Source organism: Dasypus novemcinctus, chromosome 21 (assembly GCF_030445035.2).
Source record: "Dasypus novemcinctus isolate mDasNov1 chromosome 21, mDasNov1.1.hap2, whole genome shotgun sequence".
Lineage (NCBI taxonomy): Eukaryota > Metazoa > Chordata > Mammalia > Cingulata > Dasypodidae > Dasypus > Dasypus novemcinctus.
The window spans coordinates 55,184,298-55,201,534 of NC_080693.1; the positions used below are offsets into that span (position 1 = coordinate 55,184,298).

The 17,237-nt window shown below is 62.5% G+C and overlaps 1 protein-coding gene across 1 annotated transcript; it reads left to right on the forward strand.

The window, feature by feature from the left end:
• The first annotated feature begins 885 nt into the window (after positions 1-885).
• Positions 886-16,989, forward strand: COL1A1 (collagen type I alpha 1 chain). The gene is made up of 51 exons (XM_058284005.2): positions 886-1,098; positions 2,710-2,901; positions 3,021-3,055; positions 3,156-3,191; positions 3,315-3,407; positions 4,115-4,186; positions 4,432-4,476; positions 4,638-4,691; positions 4,866-4,919; positions 5,465-5,518; positions 5,638-5,691; positions 5,974-6,027; positions 6,110-6,154; positions 6,271-6,324; positions 6,443-6,487; positions 6,624-6,677; positions 6,898-6,996; positions 7,082-7,126; positions 7,223-7,321; positions 7,409-7,462; positions 7,554-7,661; positions 7,750-7,803; positions 8,058-8,156; positions 8,313-8,366; positions 8,457-8,555; positions 9,121-9,174; positions 9,400-9,453; positions 9,559-9,612; positions 9,717-9,770; positions 10,253-10,297; positions 10,387-10,485; positions 10,754-10,861; positions 11,283-11,390; positions 11,593-11,646; positions 11,824-11,877; positions 12,109-12,216; positions 12,305-12,358; positions 12,497-12,550; positions 12,693-12,854; positions 12,972-13,079; positions 13,223-13,330; positions 13,427-13,480; positions 13,585-13,692; positions 14,032-14,085; positions 14,196-14,303; positions 14,667-14,720; positions 15,087-15,194; positions 15,286-15,568; positions 15,723-15,913; positions 16,196-16,438; positions 16,565-16,989. Exons 1-51 carry the CDS (start codon positions 1,005-1,007, stop codon positions 16,709-16,711), a joined length of 4,374 nt encoding a protein of 1,457 aa, XP_058139988.1. The 5' UTR covers positions 886-1,004; the 3' UTR covers positions 16,712-16,989.
• The last annotated feature ends 248 nt before the right edge of the window (positions 16,990-17,237 follow it).

Here is a 17,237-nt window from a genome sequence, read left to right on the forward strand (position 1 = left end):
GTCTCTAACCAGCCCTGATCACAAGACCCTAACAGAGTGATTACAGCTGTCCCTTTACAAGCTCCCACCTCTGGGGTAAAGGGGCCCTAGGGTCCCATCACTCTACACTAAAGCAGCTTTCAGGAGACACCATGTAGTCACATTTCTCACCCAGCACCTTGGTCTCCCCAGGGGTTTTGGGGACGGCATGGGAGTCCATTGTGGAGCCTCAGGCGTGGCAGAATTGACATCCTCAAAAAAAAAATCCCCTTGCCACCCCCCAAGTACCTGATTCTTAGTGTCTATTAAGGAATCTCTAACTTGTCCCCCAAATGTACCCAAGCTCCATACCCTAGCCAGAGGGACATCGTTTAAATTCCTCTGTTCTCCTACTTTCGAGAGGTCCCCAGCTGGCCTCTTTCTTCCCATCCCTGAGCTTTTCCCAAGATATCTCCTTATCTATGTTAGGAGGCAGAATGGGGCAGGGCCGGGAGGACCCTCTCCCAACCACCCCACCCCCACCATTGGAGAGTTTTCCACCTAGCTCCCTGATTTCCCTTCCTCCAGATCGGGAGTGCCAGAGAGAACACCGAAGGGGCTTCCCTACCACTCCTTAGCCCAGGCCACGCGGAGGACGCAGCCGGACCCCAGCCACTGCATCTCTGGCCCAGGCCGGGCTGGGGGGCTGGGGAAGCAGAGCTGCTGAAGGGGGGAGATGTGGGGTGGACTCCCGTCCCTTCCCTTCCCTCTTCCTCCCCCTCTCTGCTCCAACTCCCAAATTGGGGGCCGGGCCAGGCAGCTCTGATTGGCTGGGGGGCGGGCAGCGGGCTCCCCCCCTGCAAGGGGCAGGGTTCCTCCCAGCGCTCTGTCTGGATGGTATAAAAGGGGCCCAGGCTAGTCGTCGGAGCAGACGGGAGTTTCTCCTCGGGGTCGGAGCAGGAGGCACGCGGAGTGTGAGGCCACGCATGAGTGGACGCTAACCCCCTACCCCCGCCGCAAAGAGTCTACATGTCTAGGGTCTAGACATGTTCAGCTTTGTGGACCTCCGGCTCCTGCTCCTCTTAGCGGCCACTGCCCTCCTGACACACGGCCAAAGCGATCAAGGAGACGACATCGACAGTAAGTCCCCAAATTCTGCGAGTCCAGGGTTCCCGGTATCGCGCCCTGCGCTCGGCGCGGGGGTCCCTCACTTAAACTGAGACTCGGGATGTTCCGGAGACTCCGGGATGGAAGGGAGATGGTGGGGGAAGCTTCACCGATGTCCTGGGAGAGAAGGGAGCTCAAATGGGGTTGGGGATGGGGATGAACTTCCCCCAGGAGCGGGAGGTAAGGGTGAAGCTCGGCGCGAACAGGCAGAGGAGGGAGGCCCGAGCGCGCACCGCGGAGTGCACCCGGGAAGGTGGGCGGCTGGGTGCAGGGTGGGGGGAAGGCACGTCGAAAGTAGGGTGGGGGAGCCAAGCTGGAGATTTGGAGCCCAAGATGTAAAAGCGGTCAGGAAGGCTGTGGGATGATTCATGAGGAAAGTTTGTTTGCCCTCTTTGCAGCTAGACACGCGAGAGGAGGGGGCGCGGAAAGTGGGCGGGTGGAGGCTGAGAAACTTTGGCGCGGTCTTGGCAAAGCGGGGTCCGTGCGCCCCCTGCTGATCAATACTGAGCACTGCGCCTGTCTGCCTCTGTCCCGCGCTTGCGGGCGCGGGGAATGGAACGGAAAGACCGGGTTTATTGCCGGGCGTGGACTCAGTTTCTAGATCTGGAGAATAAGGCCGGGAACCGCGTAGCCCCTGACTCCAAAGAGTCGCAGGACATTGGCCCCGCCACGTCCCCAACTGCTTAGCGGTGTCCGCCACCTAGTGGCCGTCTGGGTAGATGCTCGCGCGGTGGGCGTGGATAACCGACTTGGTACTGTTTGCGGACTTTCGGGTGTTTTGACTGAGGAGTGACCCAGAGGGACTGTCTGGCTTTGGAGACGGAGGCTGGCCCCGAGAGCGGGCTTTTCAGATGTCTTGGCTCTGGAGATTAGGATGTACATCTTCAAGTCTGCGGGTGGCCCCCGACTCCAATCAGCCCCTCCCCATCCTTCTAGCTCCGCCCACACCATCCCACCTGCCCTTGGAACCCCGCGATGGGAGGGCCGGACCTCCCTTCCCTCCTCCCACGACCCCCCTTCCGGTCTTAAAACCACTCCCCACGAGCCTGCCCTCGCGGCGGGGCCCTTCCAGTTCTCTCGCCGTGGGTCACACTCCCTCTGCCGGTCACCCCCCCCCCCCATGACTTCCTTTTTTTTTTTTTTAGATGAAATAGACTTCTTTTATTATTATTTTTAAGGATACATAGATCACACAAAATGTTACAGTAAAACAATGTAAGAGGTTCCCATATACCCCATTCCCTACCCCCCACACCCCATGGCTTTTTGTTTCATTTGGCTTCAGCGCCGATGGGCTGAGGTTGGGGTGAAAGCAACCTTGGCCTAAAGCTTTGTTTAAATTCCTGAGAACTGGAAAGAGCTATAACCACACTGGCCAGGCGCCTCCGCGCTGTCACCGGCCCTGATGAGGAGCAGATGAGCTTTTAAGGATTCAGAGAAAGGAAGGGGGGAAAAAAAATAGAGGAAGAGGCGGGAAGTGGAAAATCTAAGTGCGTCTCCAGGGCAGAGGGAAAGGGTAGGCAGGGTTAGGCTCAGTTGGGGGTCTGGGGCGCCCCAACAGCTCCCCTTCCCCTCCTGCTTCAGTCCCCTGCGTGCAGAATGGCGTTGAGTACTCGGATAGAGACGTATGGAAACCCGACGTCTGCCAGATCTGTGTCTGCAACCACGGTGAGGTGCTGTGTGAAGCTCTGACTTGCAGTGAAACCCTGAATTGTCCCAACGCCAGAATCCCGCCGAACGAGTGCTGTCCCGTCTGCGTGGAAGAAGATGACGTTGGTAGGGCCGCGGCCCCGGGGCTGGGCGAGGGCGGGCGCTCCCTGCTCTGAGCCCGGGCGCCTGCTGGGGGCAGCACCTCTGTCCCACCCTGCCTCTAACCCGCGTCTCTTTCCCCCTAGCGTCACCTGTAGGCCAGGAAAGCACAGGAGTCGAGGTAATCCTTTGCCCTCGCCTTCTGTCACCCCTCCTGTGATTGCTCACTGCCCCGCCTTCTCTAACTCGATTTCTTTTTTTTTTCTCCCCCAATCCCATAGGGACCTAAAGGAGACACCGGACCCCGAGGCCCAAGGGTAAGCGTCTCCGTCTGTCTCTCTCACGCTCCCACCGCTCCTTCGCGCTTGCTGGGTTGCGACGTGGGGGTTGGCCGTGGTTCCTGGCCCACGCTCACCCCCGCCACGCCCTCTTCCCCGCAGGGACCCTCAGGCCCCCCTGGCCGAGATGGAATCCCTGGAGAGCCTGGACTTCCCGGACCCCCCGGACCCCCCGGACCCCCTGGCCTCGGAGGAGTAAGTGGAGAGCAGCGACATCGTGGAAGGCCTTCCGCTGCTCCCCTCCCCTACTTTTTTTTTTCCAGATAAAATCGTTTTAAACTTACAGAAAAGTTGCAATAGGGCAAAGACCTCTCATTTTGCCACATTTGCTTTATCAGTCTCTATGTACATGCATTATCATTATATTTTCTGAACCATTTGAAAGTTGTGGGTATTATACATACTCTGGCATGTATTTAAGAATGAGAGCATTCTTTTATGTAACCATAGCATAATGATTGAATTTAGGATATTTAACATTGCTGCAATACTATCATTTAATATACAGTCCATATTCAGATGTCATCAATATCCCAATCATGTCCTTCATAGCAAATTTTTTCCAATCCAGGGTCATGAATTGCATTTAATTATCATGTCTCTAGTTTATTTTAACCTGGAACATTCCTCAGTCTTTGTCTTTTATGACACTGACACTTTCTGAAGAGCACAGACGAAGTGTTTTGTAGACCATCTCTCAGTTTGGGTTTGTTAAAGTGTCATGATTGGATTCGGGCGACACATTTTCACATGACTGTCTTATAAGTGCTGTTGTGTCCTTGGTGCCTCAGATCAGGAGGCACCTGATGCCAGCTTGCCCCTCATGGGTGATGTTTTCCACCTTTCAACTCACTGTCCTTAACCTGCTTTCTCATGCCCTATCTCTTGTTTTTGTTTCCTAGAACTTTGCTCCCCAGTTTTCTTATGGCTATGATGAGAAATCAGCTGGAGGAGTTTCTGTGCCTGGCCCCATGGTGAGCTACTTGGGGTGGCAGGGGATGGCAGGAGAGGAGTGGGTGGGGATCTAGAAGGGAAAGGCCAGTTTGGGGGGCATAGATGTCTTGGGAGAAAGACTACCTTTGGGACTGGAGAGTCCAGAAAGGATGCAGGATGACCGAGTGGTCCTAATAAGAGCCAATGGGAGACAGCTAGGTCTCACCCAGGTTTCATGTTCCCACAGATGTGTCACCGTGTCCTCCCCTTTCTTTTCCTTCTGCAGGGTCCTTCTGGTCCTCGTGGTCTCCCTGGTCCCCCCGGCTCACCCGTGAGTATCCAGAATGTCTACTTACACCACCCTGGCTTTGGGCTTTTGGAGGGAGGATTGGGATGAGGACACGAAAGGTGCTCAGAGATCTCTTGGTGAGATGGGGTGAAGATGGCAGAGGTCTGTCCTTCTAAACCCACCCCTCTCTCCTTGTTCTCCAGGGTCCCCAAGGTTTCCAAGGCCCCCCTGGTGAGCCTGGCGAGCCTGGATCCTCAGTAAGTGCCCCCAGCCTGTACTCTAAGCAGATGCTCACCTCCTCTACAAGTGCACGGCTTCCCCTAGTGAAGCGTCCCCACCTGAGCTCTTCCTCCCCTTCTTCCAATCCCAGCCTTCCTCTTCTTTTTTGCTTATCCTGGTGATTCTAACCCTCCCCTTCCTGTTTCTTCTAGGGTCCCATGGGTCCCCGTGGTCCCCCTGGCCCTCCTGGCAAGAACGGAGATGATGTAAGTAGCCCGAGTGAGACGATCCCATCCGACCCCCACCGCCTCTGGGGACTAGGACCCTGTGAGCTCCACCCCAGGGCCCCCACTCCCATTGAGGGTGATGCCCAGAGAAAGAAGGCCAAGTTCTTCCTGGAGCACAGGACTGCCTGGGCCCTTGACCACTGATCTTCCCCCTTCATGGGACATTTCCCCCATGTCCCCAACAGGGATGGCTATGGCTCCCCTAGCCCCCAGCCCCCTCAGAGCCATCCTCAGCCCCAGCCCTTGGGGTAAACGAGTTCCTCAGTCTTAATTGCTCTGGGCACACAAACTTGTTCTCCCTCTGGTGAGATTAAAATGCTGGTGACAGATGTGAACAGAAATCCTTTTGGAAGGACTCCAGTCTCACTTAACAAGGCTTCTCAGATTTACATTGAGCTCTAGCTTCAAATATAAGATTCTGAGCCCCTAAGCCTGACCTTCGACAATACCAGAAAGACTTGGACCACCCACCCTTTTCCAGCCCAGGCAGTTGTGGGCCTGATGGCCTTTTCTCTTCCTCTCAGGGTGAAGCTGGAAAGCCTGGTCGTCCTGGTGAGCGCGGGCCTCCCGGGCCTCAGGTGAGTGGCGGGGGGTGGCTGGACTCAGGGCTTCCCTGCGCTGGGGCTTCACTCGGACAGCCACATCCCTGGTGTCTTCTAACAGGCCTCCCTTTGTTCTCCTTTTCCTTTCTCTCCAGGGTGCTCGGGGACTGCCTGGAACAGCTGGTCTCCCTGGAATGAAGGGGCACAGGGTGAGTCCCTTCTGATTCATTGAAGCTCCTCAAGTCCCAAGCATCCCACCAGCTGCAGAAGTCCCAAGGGATACAGAGTAGACATCCCAAAGAACCGCCCTCCTTGGGCGAGCAGTCTCATTAAAGGGATTGGGCAAGACCTCGGGCCGGTTGGGTGTTAGTCTAGCTCAGAGACAGGGGGAGAGCTGTGGTGACCTCCTGAGGCTCCCTGTCGGATCTGGGTGGATGTTAAGGTGGTCTGGCCCCTCCGCAGGCACTCACCTTGGTTCTGCTCTATCCTAGGGTTTCAGTGGTTTGGACGGTGCCAAGGGAGATGCTGGTCCTGCTGGTCCCAAGGTAAGAGGCTGTGCGTTGCCGCCCCCGCCGTCCCCCGCCCCGCCGTGGACAGACTGCTCACTCTCAGCTCTCTGCTCCACAGGGTGAGCCTGGTAGCCCTGGTGAGAATGGAGCTCCTGGTCAGATGGTGAGTGCGCCCACTTCTAGAGGGAAGGGAGGGGAACGATGTTGGGGCAAGATGGAGGCTTGGGAGGAAGTGGGGTGCCTTCCATCTCATCTGACTTCTCTTGGTTTTGTTGTCAGGGGCCCCGTGGTCTGCCTGGTGAGAGAGGTCGCCCTGGAGCCTCCGGCCCTGCTGTAAGTGATCTTGGACCTGTGCGGGAGGGTCCCCTGGGCGCGCGAAGGGGTTTCCCAGGAGTTGTAAGGACTGGCCGTCGCTCAGTGACATGACTGGGGCGTCCCCTCTCTCCTGCAGGGTGCTCGTGGTAATGATGGTGCTACTGGTGCTGCTGGACCCCCTGTGAGTACAGCCCCAAGACCCCGGTGCTCGGGAGTGGGGAAGGGTCTGTTTCGGCTCTGGGGCTGACAGGGGCCAGGGCCCCGTTGGCTCGCAGCTGCCACCTTCCTTCTTGCTAACGATTCCATTGCATTCACAGGGTCCCACCGGCCCCGCTGGTCCTCCTGGCTTCCCTGGTGCTGTTGGTGCTAAGGTGAGACCCCTGCCCAACCTCCTCTGAGCGTGGCTCCCCAAACCAGAGGGTCTCAGAGTGGCGAGAGAGAAGCCCGTTCCCCAACACCTTTGTGCTGAGGTTCCCTTTTATGAGCTTGAAGTCCCGATTCCTAGCGTCCTCCCCGTCCCCCGCCCCTGCTGTTCAGCGGGGGAGGTTGCCCCCCGCGGTTGATCTTTACCTGCCCTTTCTTCCCATCCAGGGGGAAGCTGGTCCCCAAGGAGCCCGAGGCTCTGAAGGTCCCCAGGGTGTGCGTGGTGAGCCTGGGCCCCCTGGCCCCGCTGGTGCTGCTGGCCCTGCTGTGAGTGTCCCCCCCTCTGTGCCCCCAAGCCATCCCAACCTCAGAGCCCTTGCCTGTCACTCACCCTCCCCTCTCTGTGCGGCAGGGAAATCCTGGTGCTGACGGACAGCCTGGTGCTAAAGGTGCCAATGTAAGTATCCTGCCAGGCCCCAGTCCTGCCCCTGGCCCTGCCACCCCACCCACCCTCCTCGCCTGGGCCTTCACCTCTCTGCTCTGCCTCCCACAGGGTGCCCCTGGCATTGCTGGTGCTCCTGGCTTCCCCGGTGCTCGAGGCCCCTCCGGACCCCAGGGCCCCAGTGGCGCTCCTGGTCCCAAGGGCAACAGCGTAAGTACTGCCCTCTCGCGGGCAGGAAGACTCAGGCCCACTGGGCACTTCCTGACCCTCAGCTCCTCTTTTTCTCCCCCACCACAGGGTGAACCCGGTGCTCCCGGCAACAAAGGAGACACTGGCGCCAAGGGAGAGCCCGTAAGTGCCCCTGCCGCCCCTCCCGCAGCTCGGCCCGGCCTGCCCTGGGAGCGCTCACCACAGGCCGCCCCCTCCCCTCTGCCCACTCCAGGGCCCCACTGGTATTCAAGGACCCCCTGGCCCTGCTGGTGAAGAAGGAAAGCGAGGAGCCCGAGGTGAACCCGGACCCACCGGCCTGCCCGGAGCCCCTGGCGAGCGTGTAAGTGCCCCCGGCCGGCGCCTGCCTCCTCCGTCCCCACTGCCAGCCCAGTGCCCTCAGGGCTCACCGGCCCCCTCTCCTCCTGCAGGGTGGACCTGGAAGCCGAGGTTTCCCTGGTGCAGACGGCATTGCTGGCCCCAAGGTAAGCTGTCTTCCAGGGTGCCACCCTCCCCTCCTGCACGTAGCCTCCGCCCTCCCCCCCGGGCATCAGGCTTGCGCCCTGGCTGCAGAAGGCTGCCTCTCCACACTCCGCCTGCCTCCACCTCCCCGCCAACACCAAGCCTGTCCAAGCCCACCTGAGCGGCCCCTGACCCCTACCTGGGAGGGAGAAGACGCTGGCCCATGGGAGAGGCCCAGGCTCGAGGCCCTCATTGTCCCTGATGCCCCCTCGACCAGGGTCCCGCTGGTGAACGTGGCTCTCCTGGCCCTGCTGGCCCCAAAGGTTCTCCTGGTGAAGCTGGCCGCCCCGGTGAAGCTGGCCTGCCCGGCGCCAAGGTGAGACCCCGGCCCCTCTGCCCAGCGCGGCCCAGATCCTGTCTGTTTAGGGTCCTGGGTGAAGAGTCCTGGAGTGCCCCCCTTCTGCCACCCCCTCCTCCTTCCACCTACCCCCTCCTCCCCTGCCCCACTCACACCTGTCTGCCGCCCCCCTAGGGTCTGACTGGAAGCCCCGGAAGCCCTGGTCCTGATGGCAAGACTGGTCCCCCTGTAAGTACAGCCTCCCCCTGTGCCCCCGCCCTGCTCTCCTGCCCACCCACCCTCTGGTCTCACTACCGCCTTCGTGTCCTCCACCCCTAGGGTCCCGCTGGTCAAGATGGCCGCCCCGGCCCCGCAGGTCCCCCTGGTGCCCGAGGTCAGGCTGGCGTGATGGGATTCCCTGGACCTAAAGGTGCTGCTGTGAGTATCCAGCGAGGAGCCGCTCGGCGCCCGGGGCTGACTGGCCCAGGAGGCGAGGACCCCAGCTCTGGGCTCAGCCCGGCCACCCGGCCCCGGCCACTCGCCGGCCCTCCCTCGGCCTCAGTCTCCCTCTCTGTGAAGTGCCTCCCAGCTCTGCTCTCCCTGCTCTATCCTTAGAAGTAACTCTAGCTGGTGGCCCCCAACACACAGACTGGTGGGCCTTTTGTATGATAGTCACCCTCCAAGTACTGGTTGGATACTTTGGGGTTCCAAAGGAAATATCAAAGAAGGCAGAAACCCTTTGCAACTCAGGTCACCACAGACCAATGAGGGGGAGAAGGAGCCTGAAAAGGCATGCAGTTTGGGGAGAGGGGGCGCAGGGAGAGGCTAAGGGACCAAGCAGTGGCAGCTGGCAAAGGCATTCCCCCAGGGGGCCTTGTCATCAGAGCTTGAAGAGTGCTTGGATAGGAAGGCCCCTCAAAAACTTCCATTCGAGGTACACGGGGGACCCAGGGGGCCCTGGTGTTCCTTCGGCACACTCAGCCCCGGCTCCCTCTCCCCACAGGGAGAGCCTGGCAAAGCTGGCGAGCGAGGCGTTCCCGGACCCCCTGGTGCTGTCGTAAGTATCCCCCTGGACCCCTAACCACGCTCGCACCCTGCCCACGGCCCATCCCCTCCCCGCAGGAGCGAGGCGGGAGGCGGGTGCAGCCCACCACCAGAGCCTCCGGAGCCACCAGAGGGGTCCGCACTGTCCCGAGCAGCCCCAGGCCTCGCCCACCAGCGCCCCTCTGCCCGCAGCCTCCGGGGCCTCGCCCCCCTGAGCTCTTCTTTCCTCTCCCCACAGGGCCCTGCTGGCAAAGACGGAGAAGCTGGAGCTCAGGGAGCCCCCGGCCCTGCTGTAAGTGTCCCTGGACGGAGAGGCCCAGGGGGCCTGTGGCACGGGAAGGGGAGACGCCCCACCCTCCTGGGCCTCCCCTGACGGCGACCTCCTCTCCCACGACAGGGTCCTGCTGGTGAGAGAGGTGAACAAGGCCCTGCTGGCGCCCCTGGATTCCAGGTGAGACTCCATGGCTGTCGGCGTGTGGAAGGGGGGTGTGGAAACACCCCCTTGTTCTCCCTGACTGAACCCTCCCTCTCCTCTCCCCCGTTTCCCACTCGTAGGGTCTCCCTGGCCCCGCTGGTCCTCCCGGTGAAGCAGGCAAACCCGGTGAACAGGTAAGAGGTGGCATCGGCCAGAGGGTGGGGAAGGCAGGGACAGGTTTACAGAGGGAGAGACCCCCGCTCCAAGCTACTCAGACGACCATCTGCTGGAGGGATCAAGGTCAGACACCAGAAAGGACTTCTTATCGTGAAGGGAGCTGCACAGAGGGAAAAGGGGAGCTGGGACTCTGCATGGCATGATCTGGAAGGAGCTAGGGAGCTGCTAGTCTGGGTGACTTTGGAGCTGCTGGAATTTACTCTGTGGCTTCCGCAAGAGCCTTCTCATCATCACACTGGTCCCAGAGTTGGGTGTGGGGACCTTGACACCTCCCGGGGAGAAGTAGCATTCAGGATAATCCCAGTTCAGGGCTGAGAAGGGGCTTGTCTCTGATCCTGCGCCCTGAGGGGCAGCCCCAGTGCGGGGTGGTCAGGACTTCCCTCTAGTGGGGAGGGCCCACGTAGGCCTCACTCACTTTCTGCTTCTCCCTCCCCCTCAGGGTGTTCCCGGAGACCTTGGTGCCCCCGGCCCCTCTGGAGCAAGAGTAAGTGGCGCCCGCCTCACGGCTCTCTTCATCGCCCTGCCCTTGGCAGGTGACGGGTAGCCGTCACGGGCCCTGTCCTTCTCTTCCAGGGCGAGAGAGGTTTCCCCGGCGAGCGAGGTGTGCAAGGCCCCCCCGGCCCTGCAGGTCCCCGCGGGGCCAACGGTGCTCCTGGCAACGACGGTGCTAAGGTGAGGGCAGCCCGGAAGGGGGCTCCAGCAAACAGCCAGGGACGGTGTCCCACCCTCCCTGCAGCAGGGCATGCCTGGCTGTGACCAAAGCCACCTAGATGGGGCGGGGGGCCGGGACAGGGGTGGTGCCACGTGCAGCCCTAGGTCGGGCCGCGACTCTGCCCTCTTGGCTGGTGCCTGGAACCCGGATGACATCAAGAGGAACTCGGGGCTGCGACCCGCCCCTGGGACCCCTGGCCTCACTCCCGCCTACTTGGTTATCACATAGGGTGATGCTGGCGCTCCTGGAGCCCCCGGTAGCCAAGGCGCCCCCGGCCTGCAGGGAATGCCCGGTGAACGCGGAGCAGCTGGCCTTCCAGGGCCCAAGGGTGACAGAGTAAGTCGGGCCCTGCCTCCCCTGAGCCCCGCGGGGTCCCATCTCCCCCTGCCTCGGATCCCTCTGCCCCTCTCCCTGGGTCTTTCCCTCTTCTCTTCATTCCCTCCGCTGCCCCTCCGGCCTCCCTGCTGAGGAGTCCTCTCCTGAGGTCCCCCCAGTTGCCGTAGCGATGGGAGGAGGGGCCGTGGTCTCCTGGATGGGGGCTCCCTTTCCATCTTGCCACACATGTCAGGAGCCTCTTAGCCCTGGTTCCACCTGAATCTCCAGGCAAGCGCTTCATCCCCAAAAGGACCCTGAGTCCTTGGCCCAGACCAGAGCAGGGCAGAGGTGGGGAGGGCCTCTTGGGGTCCCCGACACCAGCAGGATGCAGCAGATTACCTCCTTGCCTCACCCTGGAAATTTGACTTCTCTCTGTCCTTAGGGTGATGCTGGTCCCAAAGGTGCTGATGGTGCTCCTGGCAAAGACGGTGTCCGTGGTCTGACTGGCCCCATCGGCCCCCCTGGTCCCGCCGGCGCCCCTGGTGACAAGGTGAGGTGGCCACCTCCCCACCTTCCCTAACGCAGCTTTCCCAGCAGACCTGGGCACGGCTCTGTGGGGAAGGCAGGTCCTGCTGTCCTGAGCCGCTGGTGCAGGAAGCCAGAGGGACGGGAAGGTGGGGGGAGGCTCTCGGGGCTCAGCGCCTGGCAGGCGCAGGGTGGGCCGCTGACCTGAGCCTCCTGTCCCTCCTTAGGGAGAAACTGGCCCCAGCGGCCCTGCTGGTCCCACTGGAGCTCGTGGTGCCCCCGTAAGTACAGAGGACCCCGCTGAGGGCCCCACCCTCGGCCCCTTCTCTGCCTTCCTGCTGCACCCCAGCCCTCTTTCTGTGCCCTCTCCACAGTCATTCCCATCCCCTCTCCTTCCTCCCCTGCACCCTAGCTTCCCTGCTGTCACTGTGTCACCTGTTGGCCTCCTTTCCTTCCAGGGAGACCGTGGTGAGCCTGGTCCCCCAGGCCCTGCTGGCTTCGCTGGCCCCCCTGTGAGTACCAAGTCTCCCTTCATTTTCCATCACCAGCTGCGCAGGACCTTGGGTGATGGAGATGAGGACAGAGGCTCGGGCCTGGGCTGGAGGGCTGGGAGGGCCTGTCTCCCATTCTGGCATCTTCCCGCCGGAAGTTGCTGCTCCTGCCCCAGCCCCGAGGGGCCTCCCCTGCCCCTCCCCACACCAGCAAGGCCCGCTCCTCTGCTCACCCTCCTCTCCTGACCCCAGGGTGCTGATGGCCAACCTGGTGCTAAAGGCGAACCTGGCGATGCTGGTGCTAAAGGCGACGCTGGTCCCCCAGGCCCCGCTGGAGCTGCCGGCCCCCCTGGCCCCATGGTAAGTGGCGCATCCTCCGCGCCCCGATCCCCCGGCGGGCCCAGGCCCAGGGCTGGCCCCGCCCTGACGGCTCCGTGCTCTCCTGCAGGGTAACGTTGGTGCTCCTGGACCCAAAGGTGCCCGTGGCAGCGCTGGTCCCCCTGTGAGTATCGCCCCCCTCTGCTGCCCTTGCCCTCGTCCCACTCTCTGCTGAGCCTCCCCAGCCAGCGCCGAGGCGTCGGGTGGCGAGGCCGGGGTTGCTGGCCGCCCTCCTTCTGAGTGCTCCTTTCTCTTCTGCCAGGGTGCTACTGGTTTCCCTGGTGCTGCTGGCCGAGTCGGCCCCCCTGGCCCCTCTGTGAGTATCTGGTGGAGATGCCACTGCAGCTGGGTTAGGGAGGGGGAGTGGGCCCAGCCCGTCAGGGCGGTGGGCCCGACCGAGGCCTCGGAGGTGCTCCAGAGTCCACTGGAACCTGACAGCCCCTCTCCGCCCTCTCCAGGGAAATGCTGGACCCCCTGGCCCTCCCGGCCCTGTTGGCAAAGAAGGTGGCAAAGGTCCCCGTGGTGAGACCGGCCCCGCTGGACGACCCGGTGAAGTTGGCCCCCCTGGTCCCCCCGGCCCCTCTGGCGAGAAAGGATCCCCTGGTGCTGATGGACCTGCTGTAAGTGACTGTTGGGATCTTGGCAGCTCTGGAGGCTTCCGGGGGTGCCAGTCCTCCGAGTGGGGAGTGAGTCCCTGTGTCCCCTGGTGAGACACCTCACCCCATCTTCTCCCACAGGGTGCCCCTGGTACGCCTGGACCTCAGGGTATTGCTGGACAGCGCGGTGTGGTCGGCCTGCCTGGGCAGAGAGGAGAAAGAGGCTTCCCTGGTCTCCCTGGCCCCTCTGTGAGTGTCGTCTCAGCATGGGAGACCCCCGAGAAGAGCCATCACAGGGCCTGGAGGGCGCGGGGTGGGGCGAGGAGCAAGGAGGAGGGTTCTGGGAACCACCCCCTTGTCTTCCGACCTAACTCTCTCCTCTTCTCTCTTAGGGGGAACCCGGCAAACAAGGTCCTTCTGGCTCAAGTGGCGAACGTGGTCCCCCTGGCCCCATGGGTCCCCCCGGCTTGGCTGGGCCCCCTGGTGAAGCTGGACGCGAGGTGAGCGGCCCCGGCACCCCCGCCAGGCTGTGGCATTGGGCCTGGGCCTGACCTTCCTCCTCCCGGGCTGACTCTCGCCCCCCACCCCCCCTGCAGGGCTCTCCTGGCGCTGAAGGCTCCCCTGGACGAGATGGCTCTCCTGGCCCCAAGGTAAGACGGCCGCTCCCCGAGGCCATGGCCGTGCCTGCCCCTCGCCCACCGCGCCTCGGCCCCTTCGCTGGGGCTGACCTGCCTCCCCTCCTTGCCCCTCCCAGGGTGACCGTGGTGAGACAGGCCCCGCTGGACCCCCCGGTGCTCCTGGCGCCCCTGGTGCTCCTGGCCCCGTCGGCCCTGCCGGCAAGAGCGGCGACCGTGGTGAGACTGTAAGTAGCCGCTCCAGCTCCCGCTCCCGGTCAGGCGGGGACTGTGCAGGCCTGCCCAGGGGCCGGGTGGGGGCCTCTGAGACATCCGGGTCCTGGGCCTCCCCCGGAAAACTGAGCCAGAGCCCCTCTCCCAGACAGCCCCCCACCCCGTAGGCGTGAGGTTGGGCCCCTGGGGCTAGTCCCCAGCGCACAGGAAGCCTGGCTCCTGGGAGGATTGTGTGGGAGTCTGGAGAGGGGTGGCCCCAGCTGGAAAGAATGTGGGGAGAGGGATCTGGGGGAGGGGAGATGGGGCTCTGCGCCGGGCCCCCGGTGGGCTCTAACGCTCTCTGCTCTCCCCAGGGTCCTTCTGGTCCTGCTGGTCCCGCCGGCCCCGCTGGTGCCCGTGGTCCCTCTGTAAGTGCCCTGCCCCGGCCCCCGGCCCTCCGAAGCCCAGTGCTGATGTGAGCAGCACCCCACTTGACCTCCCGACCTTCCACTGACGGCCTGCCCCTCCTCCCCTCTAGGGACCCCAAGGACCCCGTGGTGACAAGGGTGAGACAGGCGAACAGGGAGACAGAGGCATCAAAGGTCACCGTGGCTTCTCCGGCCTCCAGGGTCCCGCCGGCCCTCCTGTGAGTATGCTCAGCCCCGCCCCGGCCCCCAGCTGCCCCCGGCTGGGCTGATCGGGCCCCGGGGGACACGTTGCCTCCATCCCCCGCCACCCCCAGGACTGGGTCTGAAGATTTATGGGCATTTCCAGAAACGAACATTTCCGGGAATTTATGGACATTTCCATAAGCCCTTCTGAGAGGAGGAGGGGGTGGACAGAGAGGGACTGTGGAGGGGTCTCAGCCTACAGATGCCCTGGGCCCAGCTTTCCAGAACACCCAGGCCCAGGGCAGGTTGCTGAGGCTGCCCCCCTGACCCCCTGCAGCCCAGCCCCTTGGCCTGCCCTTGGCCCGGGGGTCTGAGCCGCCTTTGCACGCACCCCACAGGGCTCTCCTGGTGAACAAGGCCCCTCTGGAGCATCTGGTCCTGCCGGTCCCCGCGTGAGTCGTGTCCTGTGTCTCGTCTTCCTGGGCCCCCAGTCCAGGCTCACTTAGGGCCCCTTGCCTGGCACACAGGGGTCCTTCGCCTCACTGGAAGGAGGGGTGGGGGAAGGGAAGAAGAGTCCAGGACAAACAATCCTGTCCAGCTCCCGGCCTCCCCCTGCCCCATTCCTTCCTCCCACAAAATGTTTCCTGGCCCAGCTGTGGGAATGAGCGGTGACTCATCTCGCAGAGAGAAACAGAGCGGGGGCCCCATGGGGCGGGAGCCAGGGCGGACAGGGGGGGCGGGGGGCTTCTCGGCTGGAACGGGGGCACAGCATGCTCTCTGGCTCTCTCCAACTGCCTCCTTTGCTCGCCCTCCTCCAGGGCCCCCCTGGCTCTGCCGGCACTCCTGGTAAAGACGGACTCAACGGTCTCCCCGGCCCCATCGGACCCCCCGGCCCCCGCGGTCGCACCGGTGACGCTGGCCCTGTCGTACGTAGCCCCCCGCCCCGCCATCCCGTGGCCCTCCAGCCCTGAGCATGCCAGGACTCCGGTAATCGCACCCCTCTCTCTCTCTGCGCAGGGTCCCCCTGGCCCTCCCGGACCCCCTGGTCCTCCCGGCCCTCCCAGCGGCGGCTTCGACTTCAGCTTCCTGCCCCAGCCACCTCAAGAGAAGGGACACGACGGCGGCCGCTACTACCGGGCCGACGACGCCAACGTGGTCCGCGACCGCGACCTGGAGGTGGACACCACCCTCAAGAGTCTGAGCCAGCAGATTGAGAACATCCGCAGCCCCGAGGGCACCCGCAAGAACCCCGCCCGCACCTGCCGCGACCTCAAGATGTGCCACTCTGACTGGAAGAGCGGTGAGGGCCGGCCCGCCACCCCCTTCCCCTCCCCAGGCCGCGACAGGGCTGAGCGCGCAGGGGCCCGGACGCCCGCGGCTCTGTGTCCGCACGCTCCCCGCGTGGGGCCGAGGGCCCACCTTCCCTCACTCTGTCCTGCCCTGGCCCGCCGCAGGAGAGTACTGGATTGACCCCAACCAAGGCTGCCCCCTGGACGCCATTAAGGTCTTCTGCAACATGGAGACAGGTCAGTCCTGCGTGTACCCCAACCAGCCCCACGTGGCCCAGAAGAACTGGTACATCAGCAAGAACCCCAAGGAGAAGGGTCACGTCTGGTTCGGCGAGAGCATGACCGACGGATTCCAGGTGTGTGAGCCGGACTCTGAGCCACCCTTGGGAGACGGGCTGGCCCAGGAATCAGGAGGGGGAGGTCCTGGGTGGACTAGACCGCTGCTAAGGGGGACGGACAGAGCTGGTCGGGAGACTGGAGGCCCGGGTTCTCGGTCCGGGCTCAGACGCCCGTGCCTGTGGGCGAGCGACGCCCTCTCATGGAGCGGGGGTTAATCGGGACGCCCCGAGGTCTCGGGGGAGGAAGGCCAGGGCTAGCGGCCCCTGGGTGACCCTCACTCCTCATCGTCTCCCCTGCAGTTCGAGTATGGCGGCCAGGGCTCCGACCCCGCCGATGTGGCCATCCAGCTGACCTTCCTGCGCCTGATGTCCACTGAGGCCTCCCAGAACATCACCTACCACTGCAAGAACAGCGTGGCCTACATGGACGAGCAGACCGGCAACCTCAAGAAGGCGCTGCTCCTCCAGGGCTCCAACGAGATCGAGATCCGCGCCGAGGGCAACAGCCGCTTCACCTACAGCGTCCTCTTCGACGGCTGCACGGTGAGTCCCGGGGCGGGGCCAGGCCCTCCGGCTCCTGCCATTCGGGCAAGGGCAAGCCAGCGCCCTCCCGGCCTCTCGGGTTGGTAACGCAATGCCCCTCTCCCATGGTCTTCCCCCCACCCCCAGAGCCACACCGGAGCCTCAAGCAAGACAGTGATCGAATACAAAACCACCAAGACCTCCCGCTTGCCCATCATCGACGTGGCTCCCTTGGACATTGGCGCTCCCGACCAGGAATTCGGCTTCGACCTTAGCCCTGTCTGCTTCCTGTAAACTCCCTCTGTCCCAGCCTGGTTCCCTCCCACCCAACCCACCTGCCCCCAACCCTGGAAACAGACAAACCACCCAAACTGAACCCCTCAAAAAGTCAAAAAATGGGAGACAATTTCACATGAACTTCGGAAAATATTTTTTTCCTTTGCATTCATCTCTCAAACTTAGTTTTTATCTTTGACCAACTGAACATGACCAAAAAACCAAAAGTGCATTCAACTTTTCCAAAAAAAAAAAAAAAAAAAAAAGAATAAATAAATAACTTTTTAAAAAAGGAAGCTTGGTCCACTTGCTTGAAGACCCACGTGGGGGTAAGTTCCTTTCTGCCCATCGGGCTTATAATACCCCAACTCTGCCCTTTCTGCTCCTTTCTCCATTCCCCCTCGGGGCCTCCCCTCTACTGCTCCCCAAATCTAAGTCTCCCCAAAAGACACAGGAAACAACGCATTGTCTGCCCAGCAACCAAAGGCAATGCCGAAACACCCAAGTGGCCCTCACACCCTCAGCCCATCCCACTCACCCAGCA

Coding starts and splice junctions, on each gene's coding strand:
- COL1A1 (XM_058284005.2), top strand. CDS start 1,005: ATGTTCAGCTTTGTGGACCTCCGGCTCCTGCTCCTCTTAGCGGCCACT. Junction 6,325..6,442: donor CTGGAGCCTCCGGCCCTGCT/GTAAGTGATCTT, acceptor TCTCTCCTGCAG/GGTGCTCGTGGTAATGATGG. Junction 8,157..8,312: donor CTGGCCTGCCCGGCGCCAAG/GTGAGACCCCGG, acceptor CCGCCCCCCTAG/GGTCTGACTGGAAGCCCCGG.